Source organism: Delphinus delphis, chromosome 19, assembly GCF_949987515.2.
Source record: "Delphinus delphis chromosome 19, mDelDel1.2, whole genome shotgun sequence".
NCBI classification, from domain to species: Eukaryota; Metazoa; Chordata; class Mammalia; order Artiodactyla; family Delphinidae; genus Delphinus; species Delphinus delphis.
Window position 1 is genome coordinate 26,627,669 of NC_082701.1, and position 21,704 is coordinate 26,649,372.

Sequence of the window (21,704 nt, forward strand, 5' to 3'; positions counted from 1 at the left end):
AACATGTAGCCATGCCAAAAAGTAAGGAGATGCTCAAAAAAGCGACGGGGCACGTCACAAGGTTGCAAGAGCCGGCTTGAAGGGGCTCACAGTGTTCAAATTAGGACAATCTGAGAACCAAAGTAAGTATGATAATGAATTATAAACCACTGAAAATAAAGGAATTCATGCATGCATACTTATAATAAATAAGTGAAACAGGAGGTCTCTTGATTATAGTAGAATGCTAAATGCTAACTAGTAAATATGGAGAGTCCTGGATGCAGGGGGAAAAATCATTTTGCGACCGTCGTAGTAAAGACTGGATCAGGCAAAAATCATCAATGGATGCTAACTAGGGAGAAATTCTGATGAGGAACAGGATATTTTATGGCCTGAAAGTGTCTCCTTATGGGTTGCTTATTAGACCCAAGAGAAAAAATAGACATTAAACAGTGAAGAACTCAAATGCACACCTTGACTGGGTTTTCTTTTTTTTTTTTTTGCGGTATGCGGGCCTCTCACTGTTCTGGTCTCTCCCGTTGCGGAGCACAGGCTCCGGACGCACAGGCTCAGCAGCCATGACTCACGGGCCCAGCCGCTCCGCGGCATGTGGGATCTTCCCAGACCGGGGCATGAACCCGTGTCCCCTGCATCGGCAGGCGGACTCTCAACCACTGCGCCACCAAGGAAGCCCCCGTTGACTGGGTTTTCAAAATTAACATCGCTAATGAGGAACACAGCAAGACCAAGACCAGACAAACCCAAAATGAGACACCTCTAGTTTTAAAAAGGGGAGAAAGGGGCTGTATTCTTCAAAAGTGTCAATCACTAAAGACAAAGGCTGTGGACATGTTTCAGTTTAAAGGAGGCTAAAGAGACACAGCAACTTAATGCAAGACCTGAACCCTGACTGTATCCTGTATGGGAAGGAAAAAAAACATCGTCAAGGACATTATTGAGTCAGCTGACAAAACTGCAATACAGACGGCAGGTTGGATAAAAGTATTTTATCAGTGTTATACTTACTAAAGTTGGCAACTCTACTGAGGCTAGAATGTACTGAAGTTAGAAGAGAATATCCCTAGTCTCAGGAAATAAACACTAAAGTACTTAGGGGCCACGATGTATGTCCCTAAGCCCTCAAATGATTCTGAAAAAAAAATATCGGGTATGTATATCTACTTATAAATACATATATATGTGAATAAATATGTATATTTATAGATAGAGAACTATGAAAATAGAGTAAAAGGTTTACAAAAGGTGTATGGATATTCTTTGTACTATTCTTATTCTTCCAACTTTCCTGTTTGAAATTGTTTCCAAATAAAAATTTTAAAGTTTAGCTTAAAAATATTAAAAAAAAACACTTTTTAAAAAATTTTTAATTATTTTGATAAGGGGGAGAGAGTGGTTTCAGTTTATACTCCCAGCATGGGGATAATTCATTTAGGCTCTTTCTCTGTGTGAAAAATGAAAGATCTGAACTAGATGTATTGGAAGACTCCATTCTGTCCTAAATATATATAGGGAGTCTGATGAGAGAGTAAATTAGAGCCCCTTTAAGAAACTGCTGAGGGACTTCCCTAGTGGTCCAGTGGGTAAGACTCGGTGCTCCCAATGCAGGGGGCCCGGGTTCAATCCCTGGTCAGGGAACTAGATCCCGCACATGCATGCCACAGCAAAGAGTCCGCGTCCCACAACTAAAAGGTCCCACATGCTGCAACTAAGACCTGGAGTAGCCAAAAGCAAAATAAGTAAATGGAAGGAAGGAAGGAAGGGAGGAAGGGAGGAAGGGAGGAAGGGAGGGAGGGAGGGAGGGAGGGAGGGAGGAAGAAAGAAACTGCTGAGGAGGATACACCCCCAAAGTGACTTTCTGATTCTTCTCATTGGGACACTACTAACATCTAACAATGGATTTCTATTTCTGCCAAATCTCTTATCTTCAGAAGAAAAGAAAAAGTGTATTTTTTCCTCCATAGTTGTGGCTGCCTGGATTTACTTCACATGTACGCCATAAATCTCTGCACTATTACTGTACTATAGTTTACTCTTAGAATACAAGTGCCAAGAAAGCAGGGGCAGGAGCATTTCCTTTATTCTACCACTCACATTAGTTCTTACCAAGGCGCCTGAAATATGTTATTGATTCTAAAGAGAAATTCAACTGCTTTTTTAAGTCGAACTACGGGTTAATCGTATTATGAATGGTCCACCTGAGCTTAATTTTCTTATAAGACCTTGAGTGTCATGTGCTCAGTTTTGTATCATGTGTTCAGTAGTAGTGGTTGATTTTATTCTGATTTGATACTCATTCCTTTAGGATCAGATTCACATGGCTTCATCTTCAAAGTGCTTATTTTTCTTCTTTGATCAACTTCCACTTCAGTTTGCTATTAATATTCACCTGGGACTTGTTCCCATGGTACTTACTGCTAAAGGAACTCAAACGGTCCATTCCCCAGTTGGCAAAGACTGCTGCTTTGATCTTCCTCAATGCAGGGCTCCTTCAAGGAGATTTCAGAACTGGCCAACACAGACACCAAAGCTGACGACCCCCCCTATAAACAAACAAAAGTGGCACATGGATGAGGAAATACTTTAAAGGGACAAGATAAAGAGAACATAATGTAACTTACTCAACTGTACCACATCCTAGCTTTGTAAGGCTAAGCAAATTTGTTTATCTCTACAAGCTTGTTCCCTCCTCTGTAAAATGGATGATACAATCATATCTACCTTCTAGAGTTGCTGAAGATTAAATATCAAAATCCACATAGATAATGTACCATAGCGCCAGGCCCATAGTAAGCCCTCTACAAAGGCTACATATCTCTAATAAACAACAACTGATTTTCTCTGCCAGGCCTCACTTTTCTCCTTAGCCCTCCTTCCTTTGGGAAACTGACTTTCATATGGCTTTCGTGGGGTTACGAATCCCAATACTCCACCCCCCAGCCCCACAGCAGCTAAAGCAACCAGATCTGTTCTTACCGAAAGCTGAATCTTGAGTAAGGTATCCAAGGACAGAGGGCAGGTTAGAGCTCATTCACTAGCCAAAGAATCTGGTCCAAGAGATCTGGCTCTTGAGATCCCCATCCCCAAGGGTAGCCCAATGGTGTAGGTTTGTTTGTTTGTTTTTTCTCATTTCTCTATCGTTCCAGTAATACTTTAATCTGAATGAACGTCTATTACTAGAAAACTAAGGAATCCTATCTATTACAACGTACATTTTGTTCACTAATTTATTCTTTGAACAGCTATTTAATAGGTATGTACTATATACAAAGTTATCTTTTTGAAGACATAAATGAACTCATATTTCACACGAAGTCATGAAAACATCCCCCCTCCCTCTATACTCCCATATCTTTTTATCTATCTCTTTTTTTGGCATTTTTCACATTCCACTTTGTGAGAATCACTTCTGAATGCATATTTTCCCCATTTCTAGACTAAATGAAAGCAGGGACTACATCAATACAAATTTGTATGTCTTAAAGCACCAAGCACAGTGCCAAGAGGAAAGAACTCAATAAACACAAATGTAATGGACATATAAATGTTAATTCTACAAAAAGGTTAGTTCATCATTAGTTCTCCTGCAGTGACTTCTTTCACCTGATAGTTTTAGCTTGGGGAATAATTCATCGTTAACTGTATGGGACACTCACATAAAACTGTCAATGAACTTGTCTTTTCCAGGAATGAACTGGAGTGGTTACCCCTCTGCTCTGGTCCCAGGAAAATGAGTTTGAAGAAAATGCGCTTAGTAAGGGGTATTATGCACTCAATAATGAAATAATGGCCAACATTTACTGAATATTTTTCATATGCCAGGCACTGTAGTATCACTGTATGTGGATTGTCTCTGAATCCTTACAACCTTCTGAGGCATGCTGCTTTTTTAAGAAGGGAAAGGAACCTCTGAAAGACTGTCACTTGCACAATGTCTTACAGTTAGTCACTTCAACAGAGGTTAGTAGAGATGGTCAAGTAAAGGATGTATACAGTCTCAAACACTCCACGTTGTAAGCGCAATATTGCAATAAGCGGAATCTTCTTTTTTCCTCTTTCTTCACACAAGAGACATTTCTGACGCTAACATCCATGAAAGGATGGATGCTAGTTCCACATTAACATCTGCCAAATTCCAAGAAGTTACCTACTGGAGCCTCAGACCACCTCACCTCTAAAACTGACCTGAAATATCTACTTGGAAGGCCTTCTTGAAAACAAGGGGTAACGTCAGCTAAGAACGGGATTTCGCGTTCCCTTGCAGCAGAGCCAGGAAGAGCCAGGCTGGGACCCAGCGGGGCCGCCCAGGGGGCGGGGCGCGTCAGGCAGCGGCGGGGCGGGGCCCCAGGGCTCAGGCCCGCCCCACGCCGCCCTCCCCCACGGCGCGGCGTGGCCCGCCCCCCTCGCCCCCCTCGCCCCCCTCGCCCCCCTCGCCGCCGACGCCGCCGGGGCCCGCAGTCCGCCGCCAACCCCGCCGCACCTCACGATCCCTGCCTCCCCCTTGTCCCGAGACTGGGGCTCGCGCCCCGCCGCCGCCCGCCCGCAGCGCCTCGTGCCTCACCTCACTTCGTTCCCCTCCTCCGCGCCAAGGAAACGCCAGCAGCGCGCGCGCCCTGGGCTTGCGTGCTCGCTCCCGCGCGGCGCAGGCGCGAGCGGGCCGCGCGCTCGCCGCCTCCGCCCAGTCCCCGCCCCGGCCGTCGCGGCCTTGCAGCGTGCGGCTCATCAACGGCTGCCCCTCCCTCCGTCCCCGACCCTTCCCTACCCGTGCGCTAGCGTCTGGCCTCTAGCAGAGGCCTTGGAGGGTGGGCCTTTGAGCAGCTTGTCTGAGTTTTGAGTAGGACCAGTAATCATTTTTCCCTGGGGGCGCGTTGCTGGTTGCCGCAGGCTTGCCGGTGCGTGGTGCCGTTTGAGCCGCTCTAGAGTGCGGTGAGCTGGAGCGGGCCGGTACTGCCCCGCTTTTGTGTTTTCTAACATTCCCACCCCTCACCTCTGTTGCAGCCTTGAACAAAATCAAGGCTAAGGGACTGGGCCCAAGGACGGCGAGCGGTGGTCGCCTTTCGAAGCCGGGTCTTGCAGTGCTGCTCATGGATTAACCAGACTGCCTGAAAGGTTTAAGGGTTCACAGGGTACGTTTGATTCAGATGCTTCTGGAACGTCGAAATTATCTTCTTTGGAAAGAACCATCTCCTCTTTGGGCTTCAGGGGCCCAGACTGAGGCGCAATGATGAGAGGATGTGGTGGTCCACTCTGATGTCAATCTTGAGGGCTAGGTATGTCCCAACATCTCTTGTTACTACTAACTATTATAATAGCTGCCATTTGTCGAGTATTTTCTGCATGCCAGGCATTGTACAAAGGGGGTTACATACATGGTCCCGTTTCATCTTCAAAGACCACCTTATGGGGTAGACAATTATTATTGTCCCCATTTGACAGGTGAAAACCTTTAGACTCTGCCTTGTGAACAACTTGGGATCACACTGCTAGACCGTGTTGGGGAAGGGGATTCAAACAGTAGTTTAGCTTAACCATCATGCTAATACATCTATTTAGAAGTTTTTCATAAATTTGCTCAACCTCTTATAGAATTCATTTACACTTTATGCCTGTGTGGCCTCTTTACTCATTTTTTAGTCTCTGAGTCATACAAGTTCATACTAAAAAAAAAAAAAAGTTAGAATGTTTGCATGAGCAAAAATATGTGAAAACCAGCTCCCACCATGATAGTTAACATTTTGCTATACATTCTTCTAGATATTTTTCTATGCTTCATGTCAATAAATTTAGAATAGTTTTACATTTGATGTATTCTGAAAATCTATTCGTTTATCAAATATTTGATGAGAAGAATGTTCTAGGTGCTGGGAATTCAGCTGTGAACAAAACAAAGTCTCTGTCTCATAATAAGGGGGGAGATTGACATTAAGCAATACACATAATATATTACTAAATAATAGCTAATGCCCAGTAATGTGGCAAGTTTTTTAAAAAATTAGGAGAAAGGGGATGCTTTATTAGATGGGGTAGACAAGGAAGTCCTCTTAATTGTAAGCAGAAATCTAATCATTAAATGAGGGAGGCAGCTGTGTGGATTTCTAGAGAGAAATCGTTCCAGGAGAAAAGAAATGGCAATTAAAATAGCCCTGACTGCTTGGCATGTTGGAGAAGAAGCAAGGAGAGCAGTGAGGCTGGAGCACAGCAAATTAAAGCAATAAGTTGGATAACAGGCAGAAGCCAGATTGTGTATCTGGTAAGCCATGTGGGACTTTAGATTTTATTAGAATGTGATAGAATACCATGGAAGGGTTGAGAACAAAGGAATAATCAGATTTGTTTTAAAAGGATCACTCTGGCAGTTGTGTGAATAGATAGTAGAAACATAAAAATTGGCCTTTAAATCATTGATCGTCCAGCAGTTGTTCAACAGGTAGTTTATGAACATTGATGTTTCAGCTACACCTTTACAACACCTTCACCTCCGCAAACAGAAAATGGGTTCAAACCTTTAGGACTTATCTTCATGTCTTTCTCATCTAAACTGAAAGTTTTTGAGTCTGGCTAGGGCATATATCCAGATCTGGACATCACGATTGTCAACAAACTGAATATGAGTCATCAGTGTTGTACTGTTGTGGAAAAACAGTCCCACATAATACTGGGATCTATTCATTAAAAACACAGCATTCATCTGGAAATTACCCTTCCTCTTCAATTGATGTTAGGCCCTCATTAGAATTCTAAGCCCCCATTTAGTCATTCATTGTGCTTAAGAAAGATGTGGAGAAATGAAAATGCACCGTGAGGGTAAGGGTAACAGTGATTAAGGCAGTGTTTTTCTGGGTTTTTGCCTTCAGCAGTGTGGTGGCATCAGGCAAATTTGGAGGAGAAATGAAAGGTCTGTCTCAGATATCTGTTTTGCAATCTGAGTGAAATGACATAAATGAATTTAGAGCTCAGAGAGGCCAGGGCTAAAATGCTATAACCATATTAGAATTGTTTCTTTGATTGTGTGTCTTCTTTGTAACCTCAGTGCCTGGACAGAAGTGCATCCTGGACAAATATTTGCAAAATGAGCAGGTAAAGGCAAAGGTATGGATGAAGTCACTCAGGCAAGGAAAAGAGCTGTCCAGGCTCTGTAATGTGTCTGCCATTGATTGTCTCCAAATATCCCCACAGGCTCCCCTTGAGCTGCTTAGCTGCTGTGGTTAGAACCAGAAGTGCAGTTTCTGAGCCTTCCTCCTAGTGGAAATGACTATCTGCCATTTCTAGTTACTTGCTATGTCCTGAGTACTGAAAGACTTTATAAACTTTACCTCATCTAATATTTATTTTTCCTGTATCTGAAGTGGCTCTTTGTAGTTTGGTATACAAATACTTTTAAATTAAAAAAATTTTTTTAATTAATTTATTTTTTAAATTAATTTAATTTTGGCTGCGTTGGGTCTTCGTTGCTGTGTGTGGGCTTTCTCCAGTTGCGGCGAGCGGAGGCTACTCTTCCTTGTGCGTGGGCTTCTCATTGCGGTGGCTTCTCTTGTTGTGGAGCATGGGCTCTAGGCATGCGGACTTCAGTAGTTGTGGCACGTGGGCTCAGTAGTTGTGGCTCGCGGGCTCTAGAGCGCAGGCTCAGTAGTTGTGGTGCACGGGCTTACTTGCTCTGCAACATGTGGGATCTTCCCAGACCAGGGAATCGAACCCATGTCCCCTGCATTGGCAGGCGGATTCTTAACCACTGCGCCACCAGGGAATCCCCTTGGTATACAAATAGATAAAAACAAAAAGTCTAAAAGTCTAGCCATGCCTTCTAGGTTTCAACTTCCTCCCCTTTAAACTCTAAGATAACCCCAGTCAATGTAAATTAGCCAGAGATTTATGTCTGGGAGCAGAGCCCTTTGCTTTGCCAATTGCAGGGTCTCTTAAAGGCAAGGAGTTTCCTGTGATGCACTCAGTAGAGAGGACTTTGTGCCACAAAAGGCCTGAGCCTCAAGGATTGCAGCTCTTAGGGCTCAGCCCTTTGAGTTCACACACTAAGGCACTTTCACAGAAGCCCTGGGTCCACCATGGCCCAGCTCAGGACTGGTTCCAGCCTCCTCAGCCTCTGTTGCTGTCTCTTGCATTCAGAAGCATTGCCATCCTCTTGTCCCCATTTGCTCCCCGCCCCCCATATCTTTCTTCTTTTGTGGCCACCCTAGTCAGAGGAGATAGGAAATCAATCCTAAACTCCTATCCAGGAGTTTCCTAGATTGCTCTTTTAACTTGATCAACCTCAACCATGACCAGTCTGCAGAGGAAGGGTTGAAGTACTCTTGCTAAGCTACTTAAGGAAATGTAAGGTCTACATATAGCTACTTCTCCACACAGTGGCTTGACTGGAGTGCTTCTGCATAAGTAAGAGGGCCCTAAACATCTCAAAGATGAACAAGAGGGGCAAGAATTCTGCCAAAGGACCTTACTGCATCCCATTTTACAGATAAGGAAAAACAAGGCTCCGAGAGGTAAAAACCACTTGCCCTAAGTCATTCAGTTACTAGGTAGTACAGCCAGAATTAAAATCAGGTTTGTCCAAATGTAACTAATAAACTCCCTCTGGCTATTCAAAGTGAAAAGTTAGCAAGTATTAGGATTTTCGTAATGCCATGGCCATTATGCCAAATTTTCATGAATCCAGCCCTTTGCTACCCATCTCCTCTGCCTCTTCCTCACCCTCACCTTACTGACTTTCTTCTTTTTGGCTGCTCCGTGCGGCTTGTGGGATCTTAGTTCCCCGACCAGGGATTGAACCCGGGCCCCGGCAGTGAGAGTGCCGAGTCCTAACCACTGGACTGCCAGAGAATACCCTCACTGACTTCTTTTTGATCTCCACAAAGCGCAGGATGTCTGTCTGTTGAAACAGCAGGCTTGGGGTAGAATCTAAAAGTTAGGTGAACCAGGAATGTATTGTTGCTGAGCGACTCCTGTTTATCAGGAAAATTTTAAATGCCTGCTAGGCAGCCTGGCTGCATGCCTTTCAGCCTGATGAACGAGGCCTCCACCTTTTGACCTTCAAAACAGGCTCCTAAAGTATTTTGCATCATTTGATGACAGGCAGTCTATACTCTTTTGCAACCAACAAGTGCCTAGTAAGTGTTTGAAATATGAATTGTAAGAAACCTGGCCCAGTTTAATATAATTGAAAAAGCATGTACTTTGAAGGCTTTCCTGAATTTGAATCCTAACTACCTTCAAGAATTTAGCAAACTATTATCTTTCTGTGTCTCTTTTCTCTTCATATGTAAAATGAAAATAATAATACCTAATTTATAAGAGTTTTATAAGGATATGATGATGTATGTGTAGTACCTAGTTCATGGTGGGAGTCAAATGAATTATAATTGTAGTTTTAATGTTAATTCTAGAAGTGCTTCAGAGTATGACCTTGGGGCTTGCTTAGAAGTGTTCTAGGCTAGGTTGGCCAGTGCTCAGCTTTGGAATATTTTCATTATTTTAACCAAGAACTATCTACTGGAAACCTGTAGGCTTCCAAAACACCAAATTAAACAGAATTTTCTTTTGCTACCTGCTTCTTTAGCACCTTCCTCACTATACAAAACTAAAGAGAGTGTACATTATCTCACAGGTCATAGGGCAAATGCACAGTTGCGATCAAGGATGAATAATCCAGGCTTACGTCAAATGCAGGACATGCTCAGGAGCTCTGTCTCATTAAATTGATGTAAATAGTGAACAGACTTATGCATTATGAGCAATTAACTGTAAGACTGTTCTATAGAGTGCTATTGTAATCAAATAAAACTTACAAGGTTAATCTGATGCATATTTAATGATATATGTAATTGTTATTGTGCTGCATGATAATCAGGCCTTAAATGTTAAGCTGTTTACATAAATGGCTGTAACTGGTTATTTTTACACAGCCAAACACATTTTTTAGTGTTTACTCACTTTACTAATTTTCCGGAATCTATAATCATGCCAAGGACAGCAGTTTTCTCTGAAGCCCTTTACTATTTAATCATGCGCTCACACACACGAACACACTCTTCAAAATGACACAGCAGTGTTGTCTCCCACCTTGGCACTAAAAACAGCTACTGTGCAAGGCTCTTTGTGTACACTTTCTCATTTTAGTCCTTAAAAATCCCTCAAGGGAGGTGTTGTTACTCCCATTTTACTGATGCAGAAATTGACGCTCAGAGAGTGTAAGCAGGCAGCATAGTAGTCATTCAAACTTCTATCCCCAACCTCTAAACTTTATACAACCTCAGAAGTTAATGGATCCCAGCAGAGATATGTCAAGTTTTTTTAGGAAATAGAACGGCTCCTGAGAAATACAGAGTATGCATACACATCCAAAGGAAGAATGAGTCAGCCTGCAAGAGGGCGGAGTTAGTTAGTAATGGAAGAGTTGGAGCCTGTTGAAGCTGACTTTCTTGTGCCCATTCAAGGAAGAGGCTCGGCCAATGAATTTCAAGCACAATCGCTCCAGTATTGGCTATTATAGAGATACTATATCAACCTAATGCCACTGGATATCTGAATTTTAGAAATAACTCCACTTGTTCTAATTCCTTAAGAAAGAATCATACAGAGGTTAAACTAGTGTTTCTCAACCTTTTTTTTTTTTTTTATCATTATTGCCAGCCCTAAAGAGCCTTTTTAGACTTTTTTTTTCTTAATTTGCTTTCCCGGATGAACTTTTAAGACCACAGATATGCTAGCTGTATATCTGTTTATGTACTGTATGTATATCTGTACTTTTTACATAGAAAGTAAGATTGTTTTTGCTCCTCGAGAATAAGATTTTTTTTTTTTCCTCCTTCATTGAGAGTGCACAGGTTAAACAATGATGCAGGAGTAATGCAGCTTCCTATATAGGCCTACCTTTAGGTTCGGGATAGTTGTACAGAAGACAGTATTTCTATACATGTGACTATTGTATTTCTCATTATAAATAAGTTGATAATTTTACGTATGAGCGTGGTTAGTATGAATCTACTCCTAAATAATGGAACCATTCTCTATGCGTGGAAAATTTGGGTTTCTAAGCTTGTAAAACAGCCTGAGAGGTCTTCTGACAGACAGCCTGCTAGCCTTCCACAAGTCAACCTCCAGAGCAAACCTTTTTATTTGAAACTTCTAGAGCATTCTTATGTGTTTATTCCTTCATTCCATAAATATTTATTGAGTCCTACTGTAGGCCGAGGTAGTAGGGATTCAACGACTAATCAAATAATCTCTGCCCTCAAAAAGAAGCTCAGTGACTAGCGGGGGAGACAGATGGGCCTGCAGATAATTGCGATACAAGGTAATATGTGCTGTAACAGAGGTGTGCTAGGTACGCTGTGGGCTCCAAGAAGAGACTGGCCAATTCTAGGGAGAATAAAGGGGTAGGTCTTTGGGAAGTGATGAGTTAAGTCTTGGAGAAGAGTGGGAAGGAAATTCCAAACAGAGATCAAATTATTCAAAGGTCAGAAGCATGAGATAGCATGCAGTTTGGTCTGTGTGACTGGAGTACAGAGAGCAAGAAAGGAGGGCCACTGTCCATGAAGCTACAAGGTACACAGAGGTCAGACCATAGCGGGCTTTGGACGTTACTCCAGAGGCCATGGAGAGCCAGTGAGGCATTTTGAGCTGGGGAGTGGTGATATCACTAATCTGGTTTTAGACCTATCTCTGGCAGTGATGTGGACTAATAAGTGGCAAAAGGAAAGGCCAGGAGTTTCAGAAGTCCAAGTAAGAGATGATGAAGGCTTGAGCTAACATGGTTGGAATGGGGAATGAGGAAAAATAAATGGATTTAAGCTGTTTAAGAAGTAATTGGGGGGAAATCCCTGGCGGTCCAGTGGTTAGGGCTCCACACTCTCACTGCTGAGGGCCTGGGTTCGATCCCTGGTTGGGGAACTAAAATCCCACAAGCCACGTGGTGTGGCCAAAAGAAAAGTAATGGAGGAAGGGGAGTAACTAAGGTGGTAGAATTAAAGATGGTTCTCAATGTCCAGCTTGGTTGACTGGGTAGATGATGGTGTCACCAAGACAGGGACCATAGGGCTAAGAGCAGACACAAAGTAGAAAAGAGCAGGTTTTGTTCTGGATATGTGGAGTTTGAGGTGTCTGCAGGTTGTACAGGTGACATTCCGTAGGCAGATTCAAAAGCTAAAGGAGAGATCTGGGACAGAGACACAGATTAGGAAGTCAGCGCAAATCTCGGAATTTTGAAACCGTGGGAGAGGATGAGATTGCCTGAGCTCATTGAATGGAAAAAGAGAAAAGAAAGGTGAAGAGTAGAAACTTGGACGGCAACAACAGGTAAGATACAGAGGAAGACCCCGTAGTCCAGAAAGGGAGAAGTAGATTGAAGAGACAGAAGTGGTAGTAAAGATGGGGGTGGGCAGTAGTCAACAGAGCATTGAGACCCTATAGGACCTAAATAACTGAAAATATAGTGCTTCGCATGTAGTTTAAAATAAAAATATTGGGAGTTCCCTGGCAGTCCAGTGGTTAGGACTTGGTGCTTTCATTGCTATGGCCCCGGGTTCAATCCCTGGTCGGGGAACTAAGATCCCGCAAGCCGAGTGGCATGGCCAAAATAAATAAATAAATCTTAAAAAAATATAAGCTATAAAATATGTGTAAGGGAAGTCCAACAAAGTTCTGATTTTTCTATGGTGACCTCTTTGATTATATCTTCTTTATTATCATTATTTTGGTGCCACTGATTGCTAGTGCCCTAAGTACATGTTTATTCACCTTCTCAGTAATCTAACAATATAGCACTGAGAGTACATCAAGGAAAATGGATTAGTCAACAGTGCCAAGTACTACAGAGAAGTCAAAGATAAAGGTTAAAAAGTGCTCATTGGAAAAAAGAAAAAGTACCAATTACTCTAGCATTTGGATAGACTTACATACTAGTGGAAGAGGAGCGAACGTTCAGAAGTAAACCAAAATACATATAGGAATTAGTGTATGATGAAGATGGACTACTCAATAAATGGTGTGGACAATTAGATAACCATCTGGGGAAAAAATAAACGTCGGTCTATATCTCACACCAGGATAAACTCCAAATGGATTAAATATTTAAATAAAAATATAAAAATTGAAAACTATAAAAGTACTAAAAGAAAATATGAGAAAACTCCTTTATAATCTTGGTATGGGGAAGGAAAATCTTTCTAACTATGACTCAGAATACAGAAGGCATAAAAGGAGAGGTTAATACTTTGACCACACAACACTCAAAATTTCTGCAGAGTGAAATAACATCTTAAGCAATGTCAAAACATAAATATAGGACTTCCCTGGTGGCGCAGTGGTTGAGAGTCCACCTGCCGATGCAGGGGACACGGGTTTGTGCCCCGGTCCGGGAAGATCCCACATGCCGTGGAGTGTGTGGGCCTGTGAGCCATGGCCGCTGAGCCTGTGCGTCCGGAGCCTGTGCTCTGCAACGGGAGAGGCCACAACAGTGGGAGGCCCGCGTACCTCAAAAAACAAAACAAAACAAACATAAATATAAAATGGAAAAAAATGTTTGCAACTCATATCACAAAGAATAATCCTCCTAATACAAAGAAATAGATAAGAAAGAGATCAGCCACCCAAGAGAAATATCAATGAAGGATATAAATTGACAGGGCTCGTGTGTCGTGGTTAAGAGCATAGAGGTTAAGGCCAGTGACCTATAGTGGAATCCTAGCTGTGTCCACTTCCTAGCCCTGTGACCTCGGGCAAGTCTCTAATCCTCAGTTTTCTCTTCTATAAAATGCAGATAATTACAGCTACTTCAGAGGGTTAAGTGAGCTGAAGGCCAGGCTGGTGCCTCATGGTAAAAAGAAGGAAGGACACAGAGAAGATGGGTCCTAAATTTCTGGTATCTGGGATCCTTGAAATAAAGAGATTCAGGGAAGAGAACCAATTCAACTCCCATCTGTCTCTTCTTTCATTAAGGGCAGTTATTTACTAAGTCCCTCTAAGTGTCAGACACAGCCCTAGGCTTAGGGACATAATGTAAATGTAAGCAAGACAGACATGGTCCTTGTCCTCAATGTAGCTTACCTCTGTAAGCGAGGTGTCAATCAAATGCCACAGAAATACATTACAAACAGATGAATACCATGAAGGAAATGTGCACTATAAAAGGGTATAATGGGGGATCCTGGTGGGGTCTGGGAAGTCAAAGGGGACTCTTCTTTTTTTGGCTGTGCCCCACGGCTTGCAGAATCTTAGTTCCCTGATCAGGGATAGAAGCCTGGCCACCGCAGTGAAAGTGCCGAGTCCTAACCACTGGACCGCCAGGGAATTCCTAAGGGGGGGGGATCTATTAAGGAGGTTCTTTTGAGCGAATATCTGAAAGATGAGTAGGTGTTAAATAGGCAAATAGTGAAGGAAGGGGAGGGTGGGATGAGGGAGTGGAAACAGTGTTCCAGGCAGAGGGGACAGTGTAGACCCTGAGAGAAGGAAGAAGGAAGCTAGTCCACTGTGGCTGAAGCTAGAGTAAGGGAAAGAGTGAGGAGAGATGAAACTGGAGAGGGGGCAGGCTAGACTAGCGAGGGCCTTGACAGTCTTTAAAAATTTTTTTTATTGTGGTTTAGTTGATTAACACTGGCAATCATATTAAGCATTTTGGGTTTCGTCCTGATAGCAGTAGGAAGTCACTGATATTTTTTAGCAGAAGAGTAACGAGATCTAATGTGCATTGGGGAAAGCTCATTCTGGCTGAAGGGTGGAGAACTGTGTGCAGATTGAAGCAAGGTAGGAGAGTTGCCGCGGGGAGACAGGTTCAGGGGCTGTGGTAGTTCAGACCTGTGAGATGCTCCCTGGCCTACCTGCTTCCCAGAGTTACTTTAGCAGGAGACAAAACTTTTATTCTTACTGTACATAGTAGATGTGCATTATGTGTTAGCTCTTAGTATTATCTGCAGTTAGAGATAAAAGGCTTAAAATTAATCCACCAGGAAGAACGAGTATGTTGGAGTGAAAGGATTTCATGGAAAGGTATAGATACGGGAATCAGATGATTTCCTTTAGATGGGAAGGAGGGAGCTAAAAGGGTAAACAGTGATACCACAGCAGCAAGGAGAGGAGGCCAGACAGAAATCTCTAATGTGATGCTGCTCTGGCACATGGGCTGTCTGTTCTGCCAAAGTTCATCTTCCCTGTGCTTTAGACACTCCTTTAGACAAATAAATATGTTAGGCAAAGGTACTTTATGGCTTATTCTGGAGAGCTGGAAAATAGGCCCAGGAGTTTAGATATTGCTACAGGTTGCACTTCTTTTCAACACCATGGAGTCATTATAAATGCTTAGGAAAGCAATATCTGAATAAATCACTCTGAAATTAAACCTGTGCATTACTTAGCTGGTTTAATTTCAGAATAAGACAATAACAGATACTAGCAGTTTTTTGAGAGCTGCTCATTTCTCTTCCTGCCATAAAGAATTGAATAGGGTTGGAATAGGCTGACAACCCAGCTACCTTATTTTGTCACGTATGTGTTGACAAAGCAGAGTCCTTCAAGGTGGGAGTCCTTGAAGTCCTTCTAAGGAATAGGTTCAGTTTCCTGGGACTTTGAAACATAAGTCCAGTAGCTTTTTAGCCATAGAAGTCAAAATGAAAACAGAATCTTGGAGCCAGAAGGCACTCCCAGAGCTTCAGAGCCTGGCAGGTGTTTATTTATGTGTAAATCAGCTTTGAGGAATACGTTTTATATTAGAAATATACTTTTGATAGTAAATGTTTCAAAGACAGAGGATTAGTATTCAGGAATATCGCCAGGAATACACGACTTCTACAACTCAATAAAAAAGGCTAACAACACAATAGAAAAAAAGGGAGAGGTTATAAGCAAGCAAGAGAAAACCTGAAGGCAAATGGATATATAGAAAGATGCTCAACCTCACCATTAAGCAGGAAAATGCACATAGGAACAACAATGACACACTACTTCATAGCCATCAGACTGGCAAAAATTTTAAAGTCTGAGATTTCCAAGTTAGGGAGGAGGTGGAACTGTAGGGACTCTCTTTACTGCTGGTGAGAATGTATTTGCTACAACCAATTTGGAGGACTATATGCAGTCTAGCAAAGTTGATGGTGTATGTACCCTCCAACCCATGAACTCTACTCCTTGGCATATGTCCTAGACATAGACATGTCCAAAAAAAGTTCATTGTAGAAGAAATAAACTGCTGATATTATATGTATAGTTTATAAGTCTTCAAAATAGTGTCTCTCATGTTGGATGTTTGATTCCTCAAGAGAGCAATAAAGACTTTACCCTATAACCTGTGCTGTTTATTCTTCTTTTCCAGTACATTAGGGAGCAGAAGTGACCTGAATAAGTCCTTGGCGAGTCTTGTGGGCATCATCTTATTCTGTGGAGTCCGTGACACTATAGCCCTAAACATGTTCTTTGCCACCCTGTTTCAAGTATCAGAATATAGACTTTAAAATAGGACAGAATTTGGCTGCTATGAATTATTTTTTTCCTTTGGGGCAGTATTACAGGCTTCACATTTGTTTATATTTAATTATTTATATGCACTGCTTTTTTCAGAGGATGACTTTGCAACTTTAGCCACTGGGTGGCGCAAATTCATAAGAGTCTGGTGAAAGTTTTTGTGCTACAGACGGAGGTGCACCAAGTAAGGGAGGGTCAGCCTGTGAAAAGCCTTCTGGAGATTGAAATTTATGTCCTATAGACATGGATTCAAGGAGTGCAGATTAAGAGACATTTTTTGTATTGGATCACTGGCAAGTCGGGTCAGTGAAAAAGGGAAAGAAAAAGAAGGAAAGGAAAAAGAAAAGTGTTGGGGAAAAAAAGCATTGGAATAAGGAGAAGGAAGAGAAAGATGAAGAGACAAAGAAACATGAGAGAAAAGAATAAGTCTAGAGAGGTGAATTCAAGTGTTATCAACAATTGCAGGTTGGGCCCTCATTGGTTTGCATGCACCTGGTAACCAATAGCAACTTTGATGTAAAAGTAAAGGTTACCTCATTTTCTTCTAGAAAGTCAGTTATGCTACCCTCAGCTATCCATTTAGTGGTGTGACATCGTCAGTAATTTCTTTGAATGTCTACTATGAGCATGGTGCTTTGTTGAATACAAAGTAATGTAGAGAAATAAAAGTTAACACAGACAGAACAGGCTTCAAGCAGAAGAACTAGGAAGTATACATAAAAAGAGCAACTTGAGGCAGCATGAGGGCCAGGTGTGAACTCTGGGAAAGGATTCCTTTCTGAGAATGCAGGGGAAGAGTGGAGGCAGGAGGGGAGGATCAGAGTGTAAGGGGAGGAAGGCCCGTAAGGCCATCAACCTGAACAGGGCAAAACAAAGAAGGGCTCCTGACTGCTAGTCCTAAGTACACATAGCAACTCTTCCTTGGAAAATGGCTAGTTTGGGACATAATGTAGGAAAAGTGCTCTAGGTCAGAATCTACTGGACTGTGCTTAAAGAGTCTCCAAAATAAGAGGGAGGGAGGGGTGGGGAGAAAAACGTGTAGGGCTAGAACCACCTTAGGTCCCTCTCTGGTTAGTAACCCCTTGCACTAGCCTGGGTGTGCAGAGAAAGAGGGTTGCTGGCAGCCTGCTCAGGCCTGTCAGAGACCCAGAGAGGCCTAGGTCACTTTGCTTTTTTTTTTTTTTAATTTTATTTATTTATTTTTGGCTGTGTTGGGTCTTCATTGCTGCGCGCGGGCTTTCTCTAGTTGCGGCGAGCAGGAGCTACTCTTCGTTGTGGTGCGCGGGCTTCTCACTGCGATGCTTCTCTTGTTGCAGAGCACGGGCTCTAGGCACATGGGCTCAGTAGTTGTGGCTCGCGGGCTTAGTTGCTCCACGGCATGTGGGATCTTCCCAGACCAGGGCTCGAACCCGTGTCCCCTGCATTGGCAGGTGGATTCCTAACCACTGCGCCACCAGGGAAGCCCAGTCACTTTGATTGTTGAAATCACAGGTAGATCTTAAAAAATGAAGAAATGGCAAAACAGAAATATAAAATTGTGTATTTTAAGTGCTTCCTTTGAATAAAGTCATGCTTTTAACACATACACAAATACAACTATTTATTGAATGTCATTTTGCAATACCATCACAAGTTTAAATTGCAGGAGGTGTCTGTGAATGTGCTTTCTCTGCCCTAAGCAGCTACCTCCTTTAATCTTTGGGCCTATCAAAAAGTACTGGGGTGACTCAGACTCTTAAAAAAGGTAGAATGACTTTCAGTCCTCACCAGCCTAAGACTTGAAAAAAACACAACTTCATACTTGTGCTAACTGGAAATATGATAGTAATATATTAGCCAAAAGAGGGAGACAGGTTTAAAATGGTATGAAGAGTATGGTGGTGTTTGTGTAACATATGTAGCTTTTTATGTATACGTGTATATATTTATAATCTGTAAAGAGATGCATCAAAGTGTTAGTAGTGGTTATCTCTGGGAAGAAGGATTAGCTATAATTTTTTTCTTTTATTCTTTTTACTTTCCAGTATTTTCTAAACATTTTGATAATGAGGATGTACTTTAATAATCAGAAACACAATGTGTGGTAACTTAATGAGAAAGAATTTGCAGTTAAAAACCTTGCTGACTAGTCACTTCCCAGAGGAATAATTGGCTCCCCATAGAAATGGCGTTTTATCAAGTTGAGTCTATAACTCAGTCTATAGTGGTGACAGGGAGTATTGTGCCCTGCTGTGAAGTGATCTGCAGAGAACAGACTTGAGGACACGAGGCGGGGCAAGCTGGGACAAAGTGAGAGAGTAGCATTGTCATATATACACCACCAAATGTAAAATGGATGGCTAGTGGGAAGCTGCTGCATAGCACAGGAAGATCAGCTCAATGCTTTGTGACGACCTGGAGGGGTGGGATAGGGAGGGTGGGAGGGAGGCTCAAGAGGGAGGGGATATGGGGATATATGTATGCATGTAGCTGATTCACTTTGTTGTACAGCAGAAACTAACAACATTGTAAAGCATTTATACTCCAATAAAGATGAATGAATAAATAAATAAATAAATACAGAGGATGCCTATAGGGAAAAAAAGAATAAAGGTCACTTCCCAAGGTCCACGTGGGAGTTCTCCCTTCTCTTCCGCTCTCTCTCTTATCTTTTAGTTTTCAAAGATCTCCACTGGTAAGAGAATATGATATTCAAAATTGTTAACTGATTAGGGAGTCAGAAAATCCTCAAAGGGACCTTGCTTTGGCTGGGGAAACAAGTCCCCAAAGCAAAATAAACAATTTCCATTCCATTGGTGAATCTCTGTAAAGAAAAGTCACTGTACATGTTACCCAAATTATATTCTTGCAGTAGACCTAATGAGTGTAGACTCTGCCACAGGTTTTATCTCCTGTTTCTGGATTAAAGGAAATGACATTCTCTGGTGGATAAAGCCTGGGAAGGTGGGGATGAATGTAGGTATCAGTCTTAGACCAAGAGCTTTAAGTATGGAATGTTTTAAATCATCCTCCCTAGTGGTCTTGAGAAGGAGTGGGTTCTTACCCCCTATTTCATGGTTAGACTGAGCCACAGATGGCAGGATAAACTGGAGGTGATGCTGTGAATCAGTGGAGGGTGATACTCATTTATTCAAATGCCAGCCTCAGTGGTCTTTCCTTTCCGCCTAACATATTTTCAAAGCATGCTCTGTGGAACTTTAGGACACCTAGAGGATCTCTAGGGCTTCCTTGAAAATTATCATCATCCATGCTTGGTTCCATCTCTTCTAGGGTTAGCTTGAATATCAAATCAGGGCTTAAGGCTAGATGTTGTACCGTTTTGGACAGTACTTAAAGTGAAAGAAAGGAGGATATGATTTGTATATGTTGTTGTTGTTACCAGAGAATTAAGAAAACAATTACTTAGGAATAGGCACATTTCACCAAAATGAAATGGAATGGTTTCAGACGCATGAAAAGAATCAGGACAACACCCTTTGTATCCCTCATGCCAGTCCCTTTTTCACTGAAGCTCTATTTTAAGGTCAGCTGTTTCATGCCACCATCATAATAAAAACATTTCCAAAATGCAGTTTTTAGAACACAGGTTTGAGTAGTAATTTTGAATTTGTAAGATTAGTTGGGGACTTCCCTGGTGGCGCAGTGGTTAAGAATCTGCCTTCCAATGCAGGAAACATGGGTTCAAGCCCTGGTCTGGAAAGATCCCACATGCCGCGGAGCAACTAAGCCCATGCGCCACAGCTACCGAGCCTGCGCTCTAGAGCCCACGAGCCACAACTACTGAGCCCGCGTGCCTAGAGCCCATGCTCTGCAACGAGAAGCCACCATGGTGAGAAGCCTGTGCACCGCAATGAAGACCCAATGCAGCCAAAAATAAAAAACAAATAAATAATTAATTAATTTAAAAAAAAGATTAGTTGTTGCAAAAATTCATTGTTAGGTAATACTCAATTAGCTTAACATTGAAAGTATTGATATATTAGTTGACAGTTTTTTACTTAACATGTTTAGAAAATTTTGCAAGTAGGACAATTTATAATGGTAAAACAAGTAGAATATTCTTTGATACACAAAATAGATTGTAGATGTCTCGTTTCATTGTAAAAAGTCATATGCATTGTAATCCAGTTTTGAGTTTTATGAAAAATTACAATGTATAAATAAAAATCTAATTTCATAATAAATTCTATAAACTGAGCCTTTCTTAAACTATCTCTTAGCTGAGGTAAGGGAAAGGAAGAAACCACAGCTAAGAAATACAGTAAAATATTGCACTGAGTATTAAAATAAAAACCAACTGTTTCACTTTCTCACCAAACTCATTTAAGTAAGTCAGACTTGACTTAGAGCCATGCCTCTGTGAGAAGGAGCACATAATCATGTTGCTCTGGAATCCTTGTTCAGAATGTCTGCAGCTCACTGTGATGGTAAGGTATAATGTCAGACCAACTTTAGGAATTCTGGATTATCAGCAGACCTTGTCTGGATCCTATTTGATTTTGTTTGTTTGCTTTTGTCTTTTGGCTGTGCTGCACAGCTTGCAGGATCTCAGTTCCCCGACCAGGGATTGAACCCAGGCCACAGCAGTGAAAGTGCCGAGTCCTAACTACTAGACCACCAGGGAATTCCCAGTCTGGATCCTATTTGTACGCAGTCCCTCAGTGCTTTGGGGATGAGTCACGAGGAGGACTTCTGGAATGCTTAGGGTCACGTTCCCTTTCCCAGTGTGTGGAGGGCTGCATGTAGTGGCAGAGGCTAAGTCATAAAGCCCTATGAATGCCAGCCTGGGAAAACAGGAGCCCCACCCTCAGCTGGCTGAGAGCCAGTGCGCGTGAGGTCAGCAGAGAGGACAATCGAGGACTTGGTGAATGTGCCACGCCAAGGGCTGCTTTGCTCAGTTCCTTGGAGGCTGTGTTTAAACCTTTTGTCAAAGAGAGTAAGTGGGTCCATTCATAGTGCTCAGAGGGAAGACTTTTTGTTTTCATTTGATGGGGTGAAAAAAATATCCATTTTTTGTGGGATTACCAAGTGAATTTCAGAGGCTTGTGGCTAAGTCAGTAGCAAAGGCATGAGAGTAACTCTGGAGCCCAGGCTTCCCCCTCATTGGCCTGGCATTACTGTCTGATCGTAATGTCCCTGCTGAAGATACGAGGGTAAAATTAGCAAGAATCTGCCCATACTGATTAATAGTAGGGAGAAGACAATGTAGTATCTTTCATTCAGTGTGTGAGGCAGAGCAGAACTTT

The 21,704-nt window shown here is 42.3% G+C and overlaps 1 protein-coding gene across 3 annotated transcripts in view; it reads right to left on the reverse strand.

Annotated features, from left to right (window-relative positions):
* The window catches only part of TADA2A (transcriptional adaptor 2A), a 47,805-nt gene extending 43,194 nt beyond the window's left edge, over window positions 1-4,611 (reverse strand). For all 3 annotated transcript variants that reach the window (XM_059996355.1, XM_059996354.1, XM_059996353.1), the window contains exons 1-2: window positions 4,562-4,611; window positions 2,416-2,543 (exon numbers count right to left, since the gene is read on the reverse strand). Coding sequence is in view for 2 of the 3 variants with exons in the window: in XM_059996354.1 (XP_059852337.1) it covers window positions 2,416-2,440 (25 nt within the window). In the remaining variant the exon portion in view is untranslated. The remainder of the gene's footprint in view (window positions 1-2,415; window positions 2,544-4,561) is intronic.
* Between the last annotated feature and the right edge of the window lie 17,093 nt (window positions 4,612-21,704).